The sequence below is a fragment of the Humulus lupulus genome, chromosome 1 (assembly GCF_963169125.1).
Source record: "Humulus lupulus chromosome 1, drHumLupu1.1, whole genome shotgun sequence".
NCBI lineage: Eukaryota > Viridiplantae > Streptophyta > Magnoliopsida > Rosales > Cannabaceae > Humulus > Humulus lupulus.
Genome location: NC_084793.1, coordinates 70,426,187 through 70,446,126, shown reverse-complemented (window position 1 = coordinate 70,446,126; position 19,940 = coordinate 70,426,187). Strand labels below are relative to the sequence as shown.

General features: G+C 45.5%; 1 protein-coding gene across 1 annotated transcript; it reads right to left on the bottom strand.

Annotated features, from left to right (window-relative positions):
• Positions 1-12,741: 12,741 nt before the first annotated feature.
• On the bottom strand, positions 12,742-14,339 carry LOC133794187 (uncharacterized). The gene has a single exon (XM_062231395.1). The coding sequence runs from the start codon at positions 14,163-14,165 to the stop codon at positions 12,999-13,001; it is 1,167 nt and encodes a 388-aa protein (XP_062087379.1). The 5' UTR covers positions 14,166-14,339; the 3' UTR covers positions 12,742-12,998.
• Between the last annotated feature and the right edge of the window lie 5,601 nt (positions 14,340-19,940).

Here is a 19,940-nt window from a genome sequence, read left to right as displayed (position 1 = left end):
TTATGGGTAGGAGTTTTGGAATTTTGGGTGCAAAACCGGGTAGCTTAGGGGACACGCTTCACAGGCGGTTTTGCCTTTCATGCCTACTGGAACTTTCCCTCCAAGGAAAAAATTTAACCTGACCCTCCTGACACACGAATTCCGAGTAATCGATGATCTGTTGGGAGCACAGGCGCGTGTTCATTGAACCGCGTGGTCTCTCTCTCCACGGGCTGGGCTTATCTCAACTCGTGCAAAGAACACTCCTTTTGACTCTTCCTTATGCTTAGGTCGCCTTTTCTGAAATCTTTTCTTTTGTTCGTTAGGAGACCAGATGGCACCGAAGAGGAACGCTCCAAAGAAGACCGTCGGCAGCTCGGCCTCCCAGCAAGACAAAGGAAAGGCGGTGATGCCGGATTCCCCGATCCCCAATTTTGGGCCGGTAGTGGAGCAGGAGCTCGAGGTGGCTCCTGATGCATTCTTTGAGGCGGAGAGGATCGTCTCAAAGATTACCGACCAGACGAAGATCAACAAGTTATTCCTCTCCCACAACATCGGGCTGGGGAGAGCATCAGTGATTGCCCGACCTCCCGCGGAAGGCGAGCGGAGCTGCGCGCCGCTCGACGAGGAATTCGCGGCCTGGAGCGGCGAGCACTTCAAGGCGGGGGCCTTCCTCCCGCTGGACCAGTATTTTGCTGACTTCCTAAATTATGTGAAGTTGGCCCCATTTCAGCTCCCCCCAACTCTTATCGGTTGTTGGCGGGGTTGAGATATTTATTTTTGAAGCACGAGTGGGAGGTCCCCACTCCTACGGATAGTTTGTATTTTTTCTGCCTCAAGGCCAGCCCGGATCAGCGGGGGCGAGGCAACGGGTTTTATTACTTGACTCGATTTCCCAACACGGCTGCGGTCATCGAGCTGCCCAGCCACCCCAACGACTTTAAGGATCAATTCTTCATGTCGACGGGGTTCAGAAACTGCGAGCTCCATTACTTCAATCGCCCTCGTAAGTGCTTTTCATCCTCAGCTCGTAAGTTAAGTATCGTTTAGCTCCTCCTGTATCCCATTATGACTTAGATTGATCTTGCAGCTATCTTCGCGAGGACAGAGAAATCTGTGACCCACGGGGCCCAGTACGAGAGACTGGCGGGCTTACCCCCCAGCGAGAAGAATTATCGCGTGCTCGTGACAGATGAGACAATGGTGGCCTGTAAGCTGATTTTCCCAAATCAGACTCTGAACCTAAGGAGGCTCCGGGGGCTTCCCCCAGCCCGCGATACCAGGCCCATCATCGTGGAGGAGGTCGCGGGAAATGAAGATGAGGAGGACGAGGATGACGAAGTTCCCCTCGTGAGGAACAGGAAGCGGGCGTTGGAGGTCGCCCAGAGGACGGGCGAGGAGAGGATCCAATCTGGAGCAGCCGCGGGTCCTTCTGGCCAAGGTAACCCTTACTTGTTTAGGAGTTTAGATAAGGCCACAGTAGACCCCCGACTAGCTAGGTTCAATCCTAGGCAGCTCGTCCATCGTCACCGAAGTGATCCGGACCTGAACACAACCCTGCTCCACTGTGTCGACTGGCTTGTGTTGGACTACCAAGATAGTCGGCCTAGGGGTACCGTAGTAGTAGATAACACCCTAGCATTTAGGTCGATCCTATTCGAGGAGTATGGGACCAACCTTAGGTCATGTCTATCACTCCGGAGGGGCGCCGTAGCCCCGGGGCTTAGGCAATACGTAGAAGAATCTAGCCCGGAACCGGAGTCAGATCCAGAACTTGCACCAGCTCGGGAGATAATCGACTTAGATTCTCCCGCGGGAGCTCCGGAGCCGATGGTCGTAACCATAGGTTCTTCTAGCCCGGGGGGTAGGATCCCTTTTAGTATACATATACTTTAATTTCTCTTTTTCCCCCTTTGTTTTTGTTTCTGTATGATTGCTAACTCTTGTACTAACTATGTCTTTGTTTTGACAGAAGAAATGTCTCAGCCCGAAGAGAGCCTGTGAGGTGCGTTTTCCAAGGGGAACCCCCCAGCTGGGGTCGCTGGGCCAAGAATGAAAAGGCTCCGGACGTCCAAGCACGCCGCCAGGACCCCCACCAAGTCTCCTGCAAAGGAGAAGGAGCAAGCCCCAGCTGCCCAGGTCGTGGGAGCGGTTCCTCCTGCTACAGGGGGAAGCAACATGCCCCTACCTCCTCCACGAGCTCCGGCCCCCGTCCAGGATGCAGGGGCGGAGCCCGGGGCTTCGGCGATCGTACCCTCTGAGGTACGCATCCCAGTCAATCCCCAGGACCTGGAGAAGATCCCAGAGGCCTTCCGGGGAACGGTCTATGAGTCGGGGAACTACGCCGTCAGCCACATAAACAAGTTCAACGAGATGGAGCTCTGGGCCATCGAGACAATGAGCCCGGTGGGCGTGCTGGATTCTTCACTGGGCATGACCCTAACGGTAAGCTGACTTTACCCTTTTATGGCTTTTTAGTATTACACTTTGCCCTGTTTTTTCTTCCTTTTTTTTCTAAGGCAATTGCTTTTCCGCCTTCGCAGAGCGCCATTGCCCTTTACCGGAGCATCACCAGGACTAAAACTCATCTCGAGGACATGAGGAGCGAGCACCAGACTTCTCTCCGGGCGGCTAAGGATGCTCTGGTGGCCTCGCAAGTCGAGTTGGAAAAAACCCGCCCAAAGATTCAAGAGCTCGAGACCGCCCTTGCCACCGCGCGGACAGACCTAGATGCCGCAAAGGCTGAGGCCAAGGCCGCCCTGGAGGCCGAGCGGACAACTTCGGAAAAGGCCTTGGAAGACCTGTTCTACCATTGCTGGGCCTACAATCCAGACGCTGACTTCTCTTTCCTGTCAGCGAACCTCTGGGAGCGCTTGCTGGTGAAGTTCCAAGCTCGCCTTGATAAAGAGGCACCCTCCGAGGCCGGGGAAGGCTCCGGCGTAGCTGAACGGGGCGAGACGGCAACCTCCAAGGGGCCACCTGGCGGAGCTTAGGGCCTTCTTCTCTCGTGCCCTTCCTTTCAACATTTTTAACTCCTTTTTTTGTGTGTAACCTATGCATGAGGTGCTTCCACCTCGAGACAATTTAACTTAATTTTATTTTTGATTGATTCTTACTTTTTCCCTTACACATTTTGGTTACAATTTTTGAAAACTTAGTTCGTGTCAATTTTTATCAATATCTCGAGCCCTTTAGGAAGAACAACGATCAATAGATTTAAATCAACTTCTAAGTTTTATGACCTGGTTATATCCAGGAACTTAATTTGAAAACTTAGTTCGTGTTAACTTTTATCCATATCTCGAGCTCTTTAGGAAGAACAGCGATCAATAGATTTAAATCAACTTCTAAGTTTTATGACCTGGTTATATCTAGGAACTTAATTTGAAAACTTAGTTCGTGTTAACTTTTATCCATATCTCGAGTTCTTTAGGAAGAACAACGATCAATAGATTTAAATCAACTTCTAAGTTTTATGACCTGGTTATATCTAGGAACTTAATTTGAAAACTTAGTTCGTGTTAACTTTTATCCATATCTCGAGCTCTTTAGGAAGAACAACGATCAATAGATTTAAATCAACTTCTAAGTTTTATGACCTGGTTATATCCAGGAACTTAATTTGAAAACTTAGTTCGTGTTAACTTTTATCCATATCTCGAGCTCTTTAGGAAGAATAACGATCAATAGATTTAAATCAACTTCTAAGTTTTATGACCTGGTTATATCCAGGATAGGACTTAGTTCACGTTAATCCTTACCAATATCTCGCATTTTTTAAGAAAAACAACGATCAATCGATATGAATCAACTTCTAAGTCGTTAAGGTGACCTGGTTATATCCAGGTACCATATGCCCCCCCCCCCCCCAAGTAACTAGGAAAGGATCTTTCGTGGTTACTTTAGATTACACTTGAAACATGTACAAATATAAACAAAAAGCTGATCCTCATCGCTTAATACATAAAAAATGGCCTTCTAGGCCTTACAAGTGAATCATTGATAGTATCTCTTTAAATGGATGGCGTTCCAAGTCCCCGGGACTGCCCCTCCATCAAGCCAAGCTAACTTATAAGTTCCTTCCTTAATGACCTCGATGACTTGATATGGTCCTTCCCAGTTCGGTCCCAAGACTCCATCTTTGGGGTCCTTACCGGCTAAGAAAACTCTCCTTAGGACCAGGTCGCCAACGCTGAAGGCGCGCTTTTTGACTTTGGAGTTGAAATAGCGAGTGATCTTTTGCTGATAATGGGCGAGCTGGAGTTGCGAATCTTCTCGCCTTTCATCAACTAAGTCAAGGGAATTGCACAGTAGCTCGTGGTTGCGGTCCTGGTCATAAGACTGGACCCTATGCGAAAGCACCTTAATTTCCAGGGGGAGGACTGCCTCACTCCCAAAGGTTAGGGAGAAAGGAGTATGACCCGTAGGAGTCCGATGCGAGGTCCGGTATGCCCATAGGACATGGGGGAGCTGTTCTGGCCAGACCCCCTTCGCTTCATCTAATCTCTTCTTGAGGCTCGCCTTTAGAGTCTTGTTGACAACTTCGACCTGTCCATTCGCCTGAGGATAGGCCACGGAGGAGAAACTTTTCACAATTCTGTACCTTTCACAAAACTCGGTGAACAGGTCGCTGTCGAACTGTGTGCCATTATCGGAAACGATCTTCTTGGGTAGGCCGAATCGCCAAACAATGCTTTTAACCACGAAGTCAAGCACTTTTTTGGACGTTATCGTCGCCAAAGGTTCTGCCTCGACCCACTTCGTAAAGTAGTCGATGGCTACCACGGCGTAATGGACCCCGCCTTTTCCAGTAGGGAGGGCGCCCACCAAGTCGATCCCCCAAACAGCGAACGGCCATGGGGACGAGATCATCTTCAGCTCGACTGGAGGAGCTCAGGCAACTGCCGCGAATCGCTGGCACTTGTCGCATTTTTTCACATATGAAATCGAGTCTTTGGACAGAGTTGGCCAGTAATATCCTTGCCTCAGGACCTTTAAGGCCAGGCTCTGCCCCCCAGCGTGGTCTCCGCAAAATCCCTCATGTACCTCCTGCAGGATGGCCTTTGCTTCGCCTAGAAGAACGCATCGCAGGAGAGGTAGGGAATGCCCACGTCGGTATAACACTCCATCTACCATCGTATACCTGGGAACTTGATATAGGACTCATCGTGCATCATTACGTCCTTTAGGCAACTTTCCCTCGATGAGATACTCAAGGATAGGGGTCATCCAGGTCGGCCTGGCATCGATCATCTCGACCTCCGTCCTGACATCTTCTATGCTTGGTTTTTCCAAGAATTCTATTGGTACTAACCCCAAGGTCTCCGTTTCCCCAGAGGTGGCGAGCTTGGCAAGAGCATCTGCGTTAGCGTTCTGCTCCCGTGGTATCTGTTCGATCGAGCCTCGCCTAAGCGCGGATAGCTCAACTTTTACCTTTGCTAGGTAGGCAGCCATCTTGGGTCCCCGTGCTTGATATTCGCCCAGAACCTGGTTTACCACGAGCTGGGAGTCACTGAAGCACTGGACGGAGCTCGCCTTAAACTCCTGAGCTATCCTCGGCCCGACCAGCAAAGCTTCGTATTCGGCCTCGTTGTTGGAGGCCTTGAATCCGAATCTCAGGGCCGAGTGGAATCTATGTCCCTCGGGGGATATCAAGATGATTCCAGCTCCGGAGCCGTTCTCGTTGGATGAACCATCCACAAAGATTCTCCACAACGCCTGGGGCGAGGTGACTTGAGGTGAGTCTTCTGCGGGATCCTCCTAGAATCCCGTGCACTCTGCCATAAAATCGGCCAGGGCCTGACTTTTTATAGCAGTTCGCGGAGTGTACAAAATCTTGAACTGACTGAGTTTGATTGCCCACTTTAACAAACGACCCGATGCTTCAGGTTTTTGCAAAACCTGCCTTAAAGGCTGATCGGTCATGACGTGTATTGAGTGGGACTAGAAGTACGGCCTGAGCTTTCGCGAGGCCGTGATAAGGTAGAACGCCAATTTCTCCATCAACGGGTACCGGGATTCAGCCCCGAGAAGTCTCTTGCTGATGTAGTAGACTGGTCTCTGAACTCGGTCTTCTTCCCGGACGAATACGGCACTGGCTGCATCCGCAATGACAGCCAGGTAGAGAAAAAGAGTCTCCTGCCTTTGGTTTGGATAGTACGGGCGGCTCGGCCAGATGTGCCTTCAGGTCGAGGAATGCACTTTTGCACTCTTCTGTCCATTCGAACTTCTTGTTTCCTCGGAGCAGGTTGTAGAATGGCAAACACTTATCGGTGGACTTGGAAATAAACCGATTAAGGGCCGCCACTCTTCCTGTCAGGCCTTGGACATCTTTTCGCGACCTGGGCGAGGGAAGCTCTAGCAGTGATATGATCTTGTCGGGGTTTGCCTCGATTCCTCGGGTATTGACAATGAACCCCAAGAACTTCCTTGACGCGATACCAAAAGTGCACTTCTGCATATTAAGCCTCATGCCATACTCCCGTAGTATCTTAAAAACATTCTTCCAGGTCGGAAACATGGTTATCGGCAGTCTTTGACTTGACTAGCATGTCATCGACGTACACTTCTATGTTTTTTCCGATCTGGTCTGCGAACATTCTATTTACTAACCTATGGTAGGTAGCTCCGGCGTTCTTCAGCCCGAACGGCATGACCTTGTAACAATAAACGTTAGTCGGGGTCATGAAACTGGTGTGCTTCTGATCCGCCGGATTCATGGCGATCTGATTATAGCCAGAGTACACGTCCATAAATGACATGAGCTCGTGCCCCGCCGTGGCATCTACCAACTGGTCAATCCTTGGCAGTGGAAAACAATCCTTGGGGCAGGCTTTATTCAGGTCGAAGAAGTCTATGCAGGTCCGCCATTTTCCGTTGGGCTTCGGGACCAGCACGGGGTTGGCGACCCATATTGGAAACTTGGCTTCACGGATAAAGCCACATTTTTTTAGCTGGGCTACCTCTTCCTCCAAGGCTTCAGCCCGGGTTGTTCCTAGGCATCTTTGCTTCTGGGACTTGGCAGGAATGCTTTTATCCATATGAAGTGTATGCATGATGACATTCGGGTTGATTCCCACCATGTCCTCATGGGACCACGCAAACACGTCCAGGTTATCCCGCAGAAATCTGACCAGCTCCGCCTTCCTCTCACTGCAGAGGTTTTTCCGGAGCTTGACCATCCGTGATGGATTCTGCGGATCAATGTTCACTTCCTTGAGCTCCTCAATAGCTTGGAGCTCAGATCTGTCCTCGCCTATTCAGGGGTCAATATCCTCACTTAAGACGACATTTTCCCCTTCGGCGCTTTGAGGTTTTTCAATCTCAGGATCAGCTAAGGGTTCCTGAGATTCCTCTTCACCACTTTGGATGGCCATTGCCAGCTGCCCGAGTTTAGATTTTCCCTTCATGGAAATGTTGTAGCATTCCCTGGCAGCGAGCTGATTGCCATGGACAGTGCATATTCCCGTGGAAGTAGGGAATTTCATCGCGAGGTGGCGAATGGAAGTGACGGCCTCAAATGCCATGAGCGTAGGTCGTCCCAAAATTGTGTTGTACGCAACGGTGCAGTCAATGACCACGAACTCGAGGAGTTTCGAGACTGTTCGAGGTCCTTCTCCCAGGGTGATCACCAGCTCGATCGTCCCTATGGTCGCCGATCCTTCTCCCGAAAAACCATATAACATCATGGAGGTCGCCTTCAGCTCGGCGACGGTCAAACCCATCTTCTCTAACGTGGATCGGAATAGGAGGTTCACCGAGCTCCCGTTGTCGATCAGCACCCTCCTCACTCTCCGACTGGCGAGCTGAACTGCGACGACCAAAGGGTCATTGTGAGGGAACTGGACATGGCCCGCATCTTCCTCCGTAAAAATGATCGGTTGCTTCTCCAATCGCTGCTGCTTCGGCAGGCGCTGCTCCGGGACGAACTCCACTCCGTTATGCGCCTTCAGTTCGTTCACGTATCTCTTCTGAGCGTCCCTGCCCGTGCCAGCCAAATGCGGTCCTCCAGAGATGGTGGATATCTCCCCTCCAACCAAGGGAGGAGGGACGTCCTAATCTATCCGAGACCCGGGCTGACTGGCCGGGACTTCTGGAGTGGGTCGACCTGCTAGGACTTTATTCCGCACGTATTGAGCCAATGGGCCGGCTCGGATGAGGGTCTCGATCTCATCCTTTAGATGCCTACAATCATCGGTGTTGTGGCCAACATCGTTGTGAAAGCGGCAAAACTTGGAGGTGTCTCTCTTCCCCTTTTGGTGTTTCAACGGCTCGGGCCTCTTCCAGGGGAGGCGAGTAGAATTAGCTAGGAAAATGTTCTCCCTAGACTAGGTGAGCTCTGTGTAAGTAGCGTAGACGGGCTTAAACTTGTCTACGGGCTTATTCTTCTTTTGGCCGTGCTGGTTGCCTTCACCATTTCCCTTTCTTTTGCCTCCACCGAGCTGGTTGTTCTGTGTGACGTTTTGGGTCGCTGCCACGACCTCCGTCCCCACTCCAGCGAGCTGATCAGGGACCTGGCTGGTTCCTGCAGCTGAGGCTTCGGCTTCCTCCAAGTTTATCCATTCCTAGGCCCTGTTAAGGAATTCGTTAACCGAGCTGACTCCCTTTCTTTGTATGTCTTTCCAGAGATCCCCTCCGACGAAGATTCCAGTTCTCATGGCCATGAGCCTGGAGCTATCATCCGCGTCTCTGGCCCGAGCAGCGACGTTCGCAAATCTGCTCAGGTAGGCCTTCAGAGTTTCACCGGGTTGCTGCCTCACGTTAGCCAAAGAGTCAGCCTGAACGTGGGCAGCCTGGGAGGCTCGGAATGCCCTCTTGAAATCTGCCGAGAAAGTCTTCCAGGAGCTGATTGACTGTCTTTTACCTTGCTTGAACCACTGCCTGGCAGGTCCAGTCAGTGTGGAAGGAAAGATTAGACAGCTCAGCTCGGGGCCAATGTTGTGGGCCATCATCAGGGTGTTAAACATCCCTAGGTGATCCGAAGGGTCTCCGTCTCCATTGAACTTAGACAGGTGCAGCATACGGAAACCAGGTGGGTAAGCCGTTGCTGCTATGCTGGGGGCAAAGAGCTCCATCTCGTCCCCATAATCATATTCATCTTTTTCTTTTTCTGACAGGAGCTTCCTCATCAACTCCTCCATCTGGGCCAGGTGCTTGAGGGTTTGGTCCTGATGTCCTTGGTTATTCCGGGGATGTTCAACAGCTCCAGATCCATTGTACATATTTGGTGGGTTATTGCCCCTCCTATCTTGAGATAGGTTATTTGGGGCATTCCCTCCGTTACGTACTTCGGACAGGGCCCCCCCTGAGCGAGCATGGCTGTCTCCTCCTACCTACTCCCCTCTATGGGAGTTAAGGCGATCCCGCAGATCGCCTCCCCGAGCGGCTTGTGGGCTTTGTGCCGAACTTAGGCGGTGACACAGGTCTCCGATAGAAAGGTCACTCCGGTGACTGCCGGTCCAGTAGCTCCTGCTAAAGAGGCTTGGAACTCGCCTTTGGTGCTGAGGACCTGGGCTTTCCCTTGATGCCCTGCTACGCCGGGAATGTCCAGCTGACGGCGGATCTCTCCTGCTACTTCCGTAGGCTGGAATATCTCGGACGGGCCGAGGAGGAGATGGATATATGATTGGATACGGAGGATGCCTGACTGGAGAGGCGATCCTGGTTCCGTCTGGACGAACCAAGTTCGGTGGGGGCCTTTCGGCCCTGCCAACCGGCTGGTCCTGAGCCTGGTGATCTGGACGAGGCACAGGACGGTTGTTGGGGACGGGCTGATGTTGCGAGCCCTCCCCGGATCTCCTTCGGGAATTTCCTCGAGCTCCCCTGGGCGCTCTCGAGGATGGTTGGGAGCTAGGAGTCGACGTTCTGACCGAACGGCTGTATTGCTGTTGCCTGGCTCCAGGCACTTCTTCAAAGTTTGCCTCTCGATGGTGTGATGAAGGAGTGGAGTTGGCTGTCGGAAATCTGTCTGAGTGGCTATGCCTGGACCGATTACCCCGGCGAGACTTAGTAGCCTCGCCTTGCCTCTCTCCGACGTTAGCGTCGGTTATGAGAGGGGGTAGTCGGGCCAGCGCATCCTTGATCTGTTGGCTAGCTATTGCTAGCTGGCTCCTCAGCTGAGCATTCTCCATCTCCACCGCAGTGTAATAACACGGGTTTGGATTAGGTGGCCGGGGCGCCAAACTTCCGGTGTCATCTTGGCCCGCCGGCTGCTTTCCTGGCCGCTGCTGGGCTTCAGGAACTTGTTCATCAGGGATGGCAGTATGATGAGCCTCCTGCCCATCATGCTGCCCTGTCTCGTTACCGTGCCTGGATCGAGTAGTCACCATAGTTGGATGTTTGTGACAGCACTAATCGAACTTGCTCTCAATGAAAGCACCAAACTGTTGACGCAGTTCTTCGCCAACAGGAAATTAAGAAAAGAAGAGAAAGGGATTAATGCTTATGCTGAACCGAAATAGATATATGCTTATGCTGAACCGAAACAGATATATGATCTTAGGGAAATGAAATGGTGACTCAAAGTACGTTTTTTGAGTGGTTCAAAGGCTAAAATCCTTCTACTCCACTAGTCAGTATTATTGCTATATACTGGATATTTGATTACATGGTCCTTCTTACAATCAGGAATCCAACCTCTATCAACTCCCAAGGTCTCCATATTTATAGGAGAAGGCACCTGGGAGTTGGTAAGAAGGTCATCCCGTGACCTTCTTACCTATCATGTCAATTCTGTGACATTCATGATTAATTCCTAAACCTGACACATAAGTGTGGTCAAATCAATAGGTAAGGAGATAATGGGCCGCACGGCCCAACCCATTCGTGGGTGTCTGAATACGCACGTTCCTGCTGCGTGTCCGAGAAGTCAGGAATATATCAAACACGTGATGTCTGATATATGCACGTTTACCTTGTGTGGTTGACTTTATAAAGGGTCATAGCCTCCAACCCCAGCTCGTACTACGATCTGGGTACTTAACTCGTCCTTCGGCCTTCAGAGCCCGGACTCCCTCCTTAAGTCACCAGAGGTGAACCCTAAGGTTACCTCGAGCTAAGGAGGTATGATCTTATGACGGCAGCTCCGGTTTTGGGGATGTCCACGAGATAATCATGATTAGGCCGCAACTCAGCTCGCTAATCAGCCCGTGGGAAAATCAGGGCGTACAGGGTTCATTATCTTTATTGCTCTAAATGTGTTATCTTTCAATTGTGGTTTGAAACACTAAGGATTAATCTCGCTAAGGAATAAATGACCAATTAGAAATAGGCATGATAAAGATCACATTGCATGTAATTTCCAATTACATATCCATACTCGATCTATGTCGTTGAATATATTTGATATGTTTTTAAGAATAATTAGCATGTTTGTGCGCACATAAGGTTATTAAATGTAATTGTATTTGAAATTAATTTGTAGCTCAAGTAGGAGATTGTAAAAATAACCTAATGTGTGGGCTAACAAATTAAGATAATTATATTTGAGCTAATATTTTAAGTTGGGCTAACTGAGAGATCTAATTAAAGGAGCTCAATTAAACATCTTATATGGTAAGGGCTTTGTAACGTGTAATATCAAATAGTAAACCTAATTAGGGTTAATGAAATTCTAATTAGATTACTATATAAAGAATGCTATAGGGTTTGGTCCCCAAAGCTAATCTCTCATCAACTCTCCTCTATTTCCATCAATTGAGTGAGACCCATAGAGAAAAAAAAATTAATATGTGAAGACCATAAACCCATAATCTTTTCGCATATCCAACATCATGAAATCAAGTATAATATCTTAATTAGTTCATTGTATAATCTTGATAATTTTATTCATGTATTTAGATTTAGTTCCAACACAAACAAGTACTCACAGATTTTCCCAATCCATCTCAAGCTTGGCAAAAGTAACGGCAGCCATGCTAGTTTTCCTCGGCAGTTTTGTATGTCTTTCTTTGCCTCGGATCATATGAAGGGGCTTATTGCACTAGCATCCAATAATATTCTCAAATGTCAGTGTTTAGTTATAATATATGATGGTTGGCTAACTAAGAAATGCTAGTGTCCAACATGAAAAGTGTGTAAGATCATTTTTATAAGAGTTTAGTCCACTGGTCACTAACTGATTTTGAGATAGAACCATGAGCTAGAACCGCATGATTCTTACCATACTTTTCTTTCTGCTATCTATACTTTCCATTGGACTATTGTCAACTTTTATTCCACTCGATTCTTACAAGAAAAACAAATTCACCACACCTCATGATACATGGAATATTTGACCATGATCTTCAAAGGTTTACATATATAAATATATCAGTTAAAACTATACAACCAGTAAGGAAGCTGCCTATCTAATTCCTTTCTTCGTATAATGAAGTCCGATCAGCCCCTATTTGGAAAATTATTAATGGCTTAAAAAAGGACTTTTACTTTCACAGATATTGCATGATCTTGAAACATTTTAGTATTATCAAATTTGTCAAAAAAAAGAAAGAAAAAAAAGGACAACTTCAGAGAAGCAGTTGTTTTTATGTATAATCATGACATATATAGAGAAATAAGTATTAGCATTCAGTTTTCTGAACAATTAGTTATTGTTCAACTTCAACTATATGAGTTAGGTCCACACTGTACTGATACGAACAAGGAAATCTACGTCGAACTAGTTAAATGACTTGAAAGCAAAACTTTGAAACAGAATTATATAATTTACTGCTAATCAGTTCTAACAAACCATGAATTTCACCTAATTACAAGACAAAAGGCTCTGCACAAGATTTTAAGATTGGTGAACTATATTTTATTTTAGCCAAACTAAAGCAATAGCACAAGATCAGATTTCAAAAGTTCAAATAGCAACTAAATGCATAAAAAGTATGAAGTACACCAAAGAAGTTTCAAGATACCTTGTGCCACCATCTATGTAGATTGACTCAAATTGCTTTACAACTAGCATACCAAACTCTTCATAATGTATGTGACTTGTACAGAAACAAAAGGGAAAACTCTTTTCAGTAAAGACATTATGCATCTTCAACATTTACTTTCCCTTTGTACACGCTCAACAGCAGAGGCACTTGCTCATTGTACTTGATCACATACTTCTCCAAGAACTTAATCTCTACAATTTGCAACACGCCGCAAAAGCTAATATCTTCTAGTCTCATCAATCCCTTTGCCAACAAAACTCGAACTACAGAACATCTCGGTAGTGTTCTCTTCTCAAAGTTGTAAAACAGAACCACAGGACACTTTGCAATCTTTTTTGACGACCACCCCATTTTGTTTACTAGAAAATCCATTACTTTCTCTATCTTATTTTCCGACATTACCATGCAATTCGGGTGCATCTTAAATGCATTTAGAATATCAACGTCAGACCAACCAAACCGCATGTAAGCCTTGTAATTCTGGTTCCAAGTTTTTTGAAAAGTCTTTCTGGATAAAGTGCGAATCGCAAACAAGAAAGTGTATTTCTCAGGACAAAATCCCATGTCTTTAACCTCATCCACAATACTACTAAATCTTTCAGGCTTCAGAATCAAAATCTCAGTAAAACGCTTCAATGTAGAAGCTATTTGTGAGTTAGTGAAACCTAAATCTCTCAACAACCCAAGATTCGTTATCACAGATTTCCAATTTTTAGCTAAGGACACCCATTGGTGCTTCGAAGCATAGACGGACACCTCACTAGGCAAGACAGTCTTGAGTAAATTAAAAGTAGGTTCAATGTTCCTATCCAAGCTTCTATACAAATGATGAGGATCAGAAGATATAATACTCACCAGCTCCTTCTTCGAATACCCTTTTGAGTAGAAAAACTCAAACTTGGGCAAAAAAGTTTTCTTTGGATTCGATCGAAGAGTCTGAGGCCGTGTCCTTACAATTTTTGAGATATCGTTCTCCGAGAATTCGTGTTCTCTAAAGAAATCCAGAACAGAGTCAGGTCTTTCTGGGTTTTTGAGCTTTAACTTTCGCGAAGCAACAATGGCAGAATCTGGGGACAACCCACATGAGTTTACAAGGTAAGACACCGTAAAAGAGCTACCATTTCCAGAATTTTCCACAACAGTCGTTGCAGATGAAGAGAATCTAGTAGCAAGAAAGCCCAAATAAGAAGTTGAGTTTGACCCAATAACTCCATAGCTGAGTACTGAAGTTCTGAGTCTTCTACAGAGAGTAATAAGCATATCTAATCAACTTTGTGTTGAATCGAATTAGCTAATAACGGTGTGTGTTATGTGTATATATTGCGGCTCTGGTTACCTCAGCAGAGTGACCCAGAGGCAGAGCCATGAGTGAGAGAGGGAAAGCGCCACTGAACCAGCCGCTTTCACATTCCACGCCTCCGGTTCCTAGATAGTAAATACAATAATAAAGAAGAGAATTTATCATTTTGGTCCTCATAATTTAAACTCATTACCAAGATTAATATTAAATTTAAAAATAATTAAAAATAATCTACTGTTTTTTTAAGCCCCAAAAAATGCCCATGGACAAAAAGATCCTGACTAAATATACATTAATATATATGTTGATGCAGTTTTTCACCATCAGGAAATTATATGAATAACTAAAATGGATTAGTACTTAATGATAAACCGTAATAAGAAAATGATAATGCTCAAGAATGTTGTGAATTGGTTGCAATGAAAATGATCATTCCTTTTTACGTGGTTCGGAAGTTAAAATACTCCTAGTCCACGAGTCAATATTATTGCTATAAACTTCTCTCTATTTTTACAGAGTATTTGCATTACAGAGAGAGTCCAACCCCTTGCACTATCCAGGATCCTGGTCTTTATAGGAGAATGATCTTTGAGTAGGTATTGGGGTCATCCTGTGATCTCTTGATCTTTCACATCATTTCTGCGACATTGATGATTAATATCTAAATTTTACACTGAAGTGCGGTCTAATCAACAGATAAAAAAGGTAATGGGCCGCATGGCCTTAATCAGGCGGATGGTGTCTGATCACGCACGTTTATATTACGTGGTCAACTTTATAAAGACCCTGAGGTACGTCAGACCTTTGGCGTACTAGAAGCTTAACGTAATGTTAGCTCGTGCCTTTTGATGCCATATTGCACAAAATGGTTCCAGGTGACAGGTTGTTAAGTGTCTCATCAGCTCGAGTTATTTGTATAGGGGATGGCACCGAATATCCTCGGAAGAGAGGTGAACACGTGGTGCACAAATTACGGCTTTTTATTAGCTCGTTGTACCCGAGCTGTCTCAACAAGGTACGTGCTGATTTTCAGGGCGTACAATATACTTTTATGAAAATAATTTATAAAATTAATTAATAATATATAATATAATTTTAAAAAATCAAAATTAAAATTAAAACAATTAAAACTATATTTATCATTTTTAATGCATTAATATATTTATAATGTTTTGTAAAAAATTATTTAAATAAATAAAATTCAAAAACCAAAACAAAATATAATTTAGTTTAAATTTATTTATTTATTTAAAATTTTAAGGTTAATTTTATAGAATATTTTGTTAGGAAACTTATACAAGATTTTTATTTATTTTCATGTAGATCTAAAATTAAACAAATTAATATGAGATAATCTATAACATGTTTCTAAAATTGAATTCAAAGAGAAATAATGATAAGAATATTTACAATATACGCAGCGGAATTGTAATGCCCTGCTAAATAGGGTCTGTTACCAAGTGTGTTTAAAATTAGTCCTGGACTTGCTAAATAAGTCATTTGGACCAAACATGTGACTAAGTTACTAAAGGTTCAGGTATTAAAAATTTGGTCAAGTCATAAATATTTTTATTTAACCAAAAACTCTGTTCTTTACACGGGATCCCCAAAATATAAGTTTAAAAGTTGGTTACAACACCAAGGTTACAAAATAAGCCGACCTAGGCAGCAAAACTGGGTTCAACCCTAGCTTCCTTGAGTTTCTCGGTCGTGGCGGTCGAGCGGACTACATATGTACACGTCACTGCTATCGCTATCCAACTCATGGCTAGCCAAGCTTCTCCTTAGCTTTACCTGCACCACAAAGCACCCGTGAGCCAAAAGACTCAGCAAGAAAACATATTCATGGAGTAATACATCAGACTAGCAGTAATAACTAAAACTAGCATAAACATTATACAGATCAGCAACTATAGAGTTGCACATGTGCGTGTCACACTCCCTTTCAATTTGTTTGGCGTCCGAGCCAGTCAGGTGCTTGGTGCACCCCCAAGGTGGCCCAGCCATAGTGGCATGCACTCCACGTGCGTAATGCCAATCTCAGCTCATAAGTTGAGTCATACAAGTCCTCGACTTATGAGTCGAGCCTCACATACCCCCGACTTGTAAGTCAAAGCTTAAAGACCCTCGACTAATAAACCAAGCTTCGAAGATCCTCGACTCATAAGTCGAGCCCCTCAAATCAGATATGCCCTCGACTAATAAGTCGATCTTTAACTAAATACTATAACGAATCCCGGGTTTATAAACCGAGCCCACTAGTCATAGCAGACAATCACGTAATCCATTTATCATATATATATATAGAGAGAGAGAGAGAGAGATACAATGCATTATAACACATTTAAACAGACATACATAGGCATAATCATAATCATGCGCATTCACAGGCCTAACGCCCAAATAAACATTATACTCAGCATTCGGGCCAAGCCCCAATCATGTATATCATATTATGGGTGTAGTTTTCTTACCTTCGGTCCAAGTGCAAGCTACCAATGAATGACTCTTGAGTACGATCCCTGATCCGAGCCCTTAGCGCTGACCTAGTCACAACCATAATAAAGAATTCCATCAAAAACGAGTGAATAAAGGCTTCCGGACCGAGTCCTAGCCTCTGGGACATCGAATTCTACTAAACACGGTAGTATGATCAATCCCGAACTCACAAAGTTGAGTTCCCGCACTCAAAACCTTTTCGGGGTTCAAAAACCCCTTAAGAGTCGCGGCCCCATGCTCTTGTGTCGCGACCCGCCCCAATCAGACGCTCAGCCTCCCCAAAACACTAGACACGCGTCGCGGCCCAGCCTAAGAGGCGTTTCGATGCGCCCTTGCGACAAAGCCCTCCTTGGCTCCCTTTTGTTCAAGAGGTTCGCGGCACACCAAGAACAGGGCCACGACCCGACCCCTTCGAACCCAGAATTTCTGGGTTTTTCCCCAAACACTCACACATGCAAAAACTAAAGCTTCCAACAAAACCACAGAATTATCATGAAGAATTTCGAATACAAACCCTTACCTCTGAGATGATAACACCCTTGAGCTAATCCCCAAGTTTCACAAGCTTAACCCTTCAATTCCTAAGCTTGATTCCTCCAATTCCTCAAAATTCTCAAGCTACCAAGAGGGGGAGAGAGTTACGAGAGAGAGAGAGAGTAGTCCTATTTTTTATTACTCTGTTTTAGCTTTCCCTCAGTTGAAGAAACATCTAGTTAAGTCTCTAATTAGGCACAAATGACCTAAATGCCCCTAGACCAAATCACTCTCCCCAAAGCCCTTCAAGGGAAATTCTGTCAATTGCCACTTCCCGTGACTTCCCGGGTGTTCCTCTAAATCCCTAACTATCTCAAAATAATAATCATTTAATCTCCCATTACCTGAAAAATCCCGGCAATGTACTAATTACCAAAATACCCCTAAGCTCATCCCGAGCCGGGTAGTTTACCCCATTGTGACTTTTTTGCTAACTTGCTCACCAGGATTGCCTCGCGTCGAGTAGCCCAAATATATCCACATAATAATGTGGTCTCAATCACACATATGCAAATTTACAATTATACCCTCAGTGGGTCAAATTACTAAAATGCCCTTCTTATAAGAAACGGGCCCACATACATATTTAGTATTTCCAAACAGGCAAGAGTAATTATATTATAATATAATTCACATAATGACATGCTCATACTATATTAACACATAATTGAAACAATTATTTCCTCCCGGGCCCCTAATCCAGGCACTAAGACAAATTAGGGAATTTGGGATGTTACAACTATCCTCTCTTTACAGGAATTTCGTCCTCAAAATTTTACTTGAACAGCTCGGGATACTGGTCCTACATGGCTGATTCCAACTCCCAGGTCACCTCCTCGACCTTGCTATTCCTCCATAATACCTTCACTAAAGGTATGGTTTTATTCCTCAAGACCTTGTCCTTTCTGTCTAATATCTGGACTAGATGCTCCTCAAAGGACAAATCTGTCTGTAGCTCCAGATCTTCATAACTCAGTACATGAGTCTCATCAGATACATACTTCCGTAGCATCGAAATATGAAACACGTTGTGCACATCCGACAATGCCGGAGGTAATGCCAACCTACAGGCCACCTGATCGATCATTTCCAAGATCTCAAAAGGTCCTACAAACCTAGGGCTCAGCTTGCCCTATTTCCCAAATCTCTTCACCCCCTTGAGTGGTGAGACTCTAAGGAAGACATAGTCTCCCACCTGGAACTCCACATTCCTACGCTTCGGATTCGCATAACTTCTTTGTCTACTCTGTGATGCGAGCATCCGAGCTTTGATCTTTTCAATGGCTTCATTGGTCCACTGGACTGCCTCAGGACCCAAGTATTTGCGCTTACCCAACCTATCCTAGTGAATAGGTGATATGCACTTCCTACCATACAACATCTCGTAAAGGGTCACTCCTATGGTTGCCTGGTAGCTGTTGCTGTAGGAAAATTCTATCAGGGGTAAATATTTACTCCAAGACCCCTCAAAATCCAGTACACATGCTCTCAGCATGTCCTCCAGTATCTGGATAGTCCTTTCAGACTGACCATCGGTCTAAGGATGATAGGTTGTATTAAACTTTAGCTGCGTGCCCATTGCATTCTGCAAACTTCCCCAGAACTTGGAAGTAAATGTGGGGTCTCAATCTGACACGATCGACCTCGGGGCTCCATGAAGACGTATTATCTCCTTTACATAGAGATCTGCGTACTGATCAATGGTATAAGTCGTCTTCACTGGTAGAAAGTGAGCCGATATGGTATATCTGTCTACAATCACCCATACCAAATCGTGCTGACCCTCTGTCTTAGGTAATCCCACCACAAAGTCCATTGCGATGTCTTCCCATTTCCACTCTGGAATATCTAAGGGTTGTAGTAGACTTTCTAGTCTTTGATGTTCAACTTTGCTCTACTGACACGTCAGACACTTGGCTACATACTCGGTTACATCCCCTTCATCCTCGGCCACCAATACAAAGTTCTCAGATCCTGGTACATCTTCGTGGTGCCGAGATGCAAGGAATACGGAGTGGTATGAGATTCATCCAGAATCCCCCGCCTAATAACAACATCCATCAGAACACAGATCCGACCTTCATATCTTAGTAAACCCATATTTGATATTGTATAGTACCTAGCCACTCCAGCTAGGACGTCATTTCTAATCTTTACCAACTATGACTCTTGTAACTGACCCTCCTTTATTCTTTCTAGAAGAGTGGACAGCAAGGTAGTATTGGCTAACTGGCCCACTACTAACTCAATCCCTGCTCTGGTCATATCCTCTGCTAACTTCTTGGATATCTACCTCATACTGTACAACTGCCCTAGACCTCTACGACTTAGGGCATCTGCCACCACGTTGTCCTTCCCTGGATGATAAAGGATGTCACAATCATAACCCTTCACTAGTTCCAACCAACGCCTCTGCCTCATATTCAAATCCTTCTGTGTAAAGAAGTACTTAAGGATCTTGTGGTCTATATATATCTCACACTTCTCTCCATAAAGGTAATGCCTCCATACCTTTAATGAAAAGACCACCGTTGCCAACTCCAGTTCATGGGTAGGATATCTCTACTCATAATCTTTCAACTGACGTGATGCATAAGCAATTACTTTCTCTACCTGCATAAGGACACAACCTAACCCTTGTCTCGAAGCATCACAGTAAACCTTGAACTTCTCCTGATCTGTCGGAAGACTCAAGACTGGGG

Excerpts from the sequence above, each read along its gene's own strand:
- LOC133794187 (XM_062231395.1), bottom strand. The coding sequence starts at position 14,165 with ATGCTTATTACTCTCTGTAGAAGACTCAGAACTTCAGTACTCAGCTAT.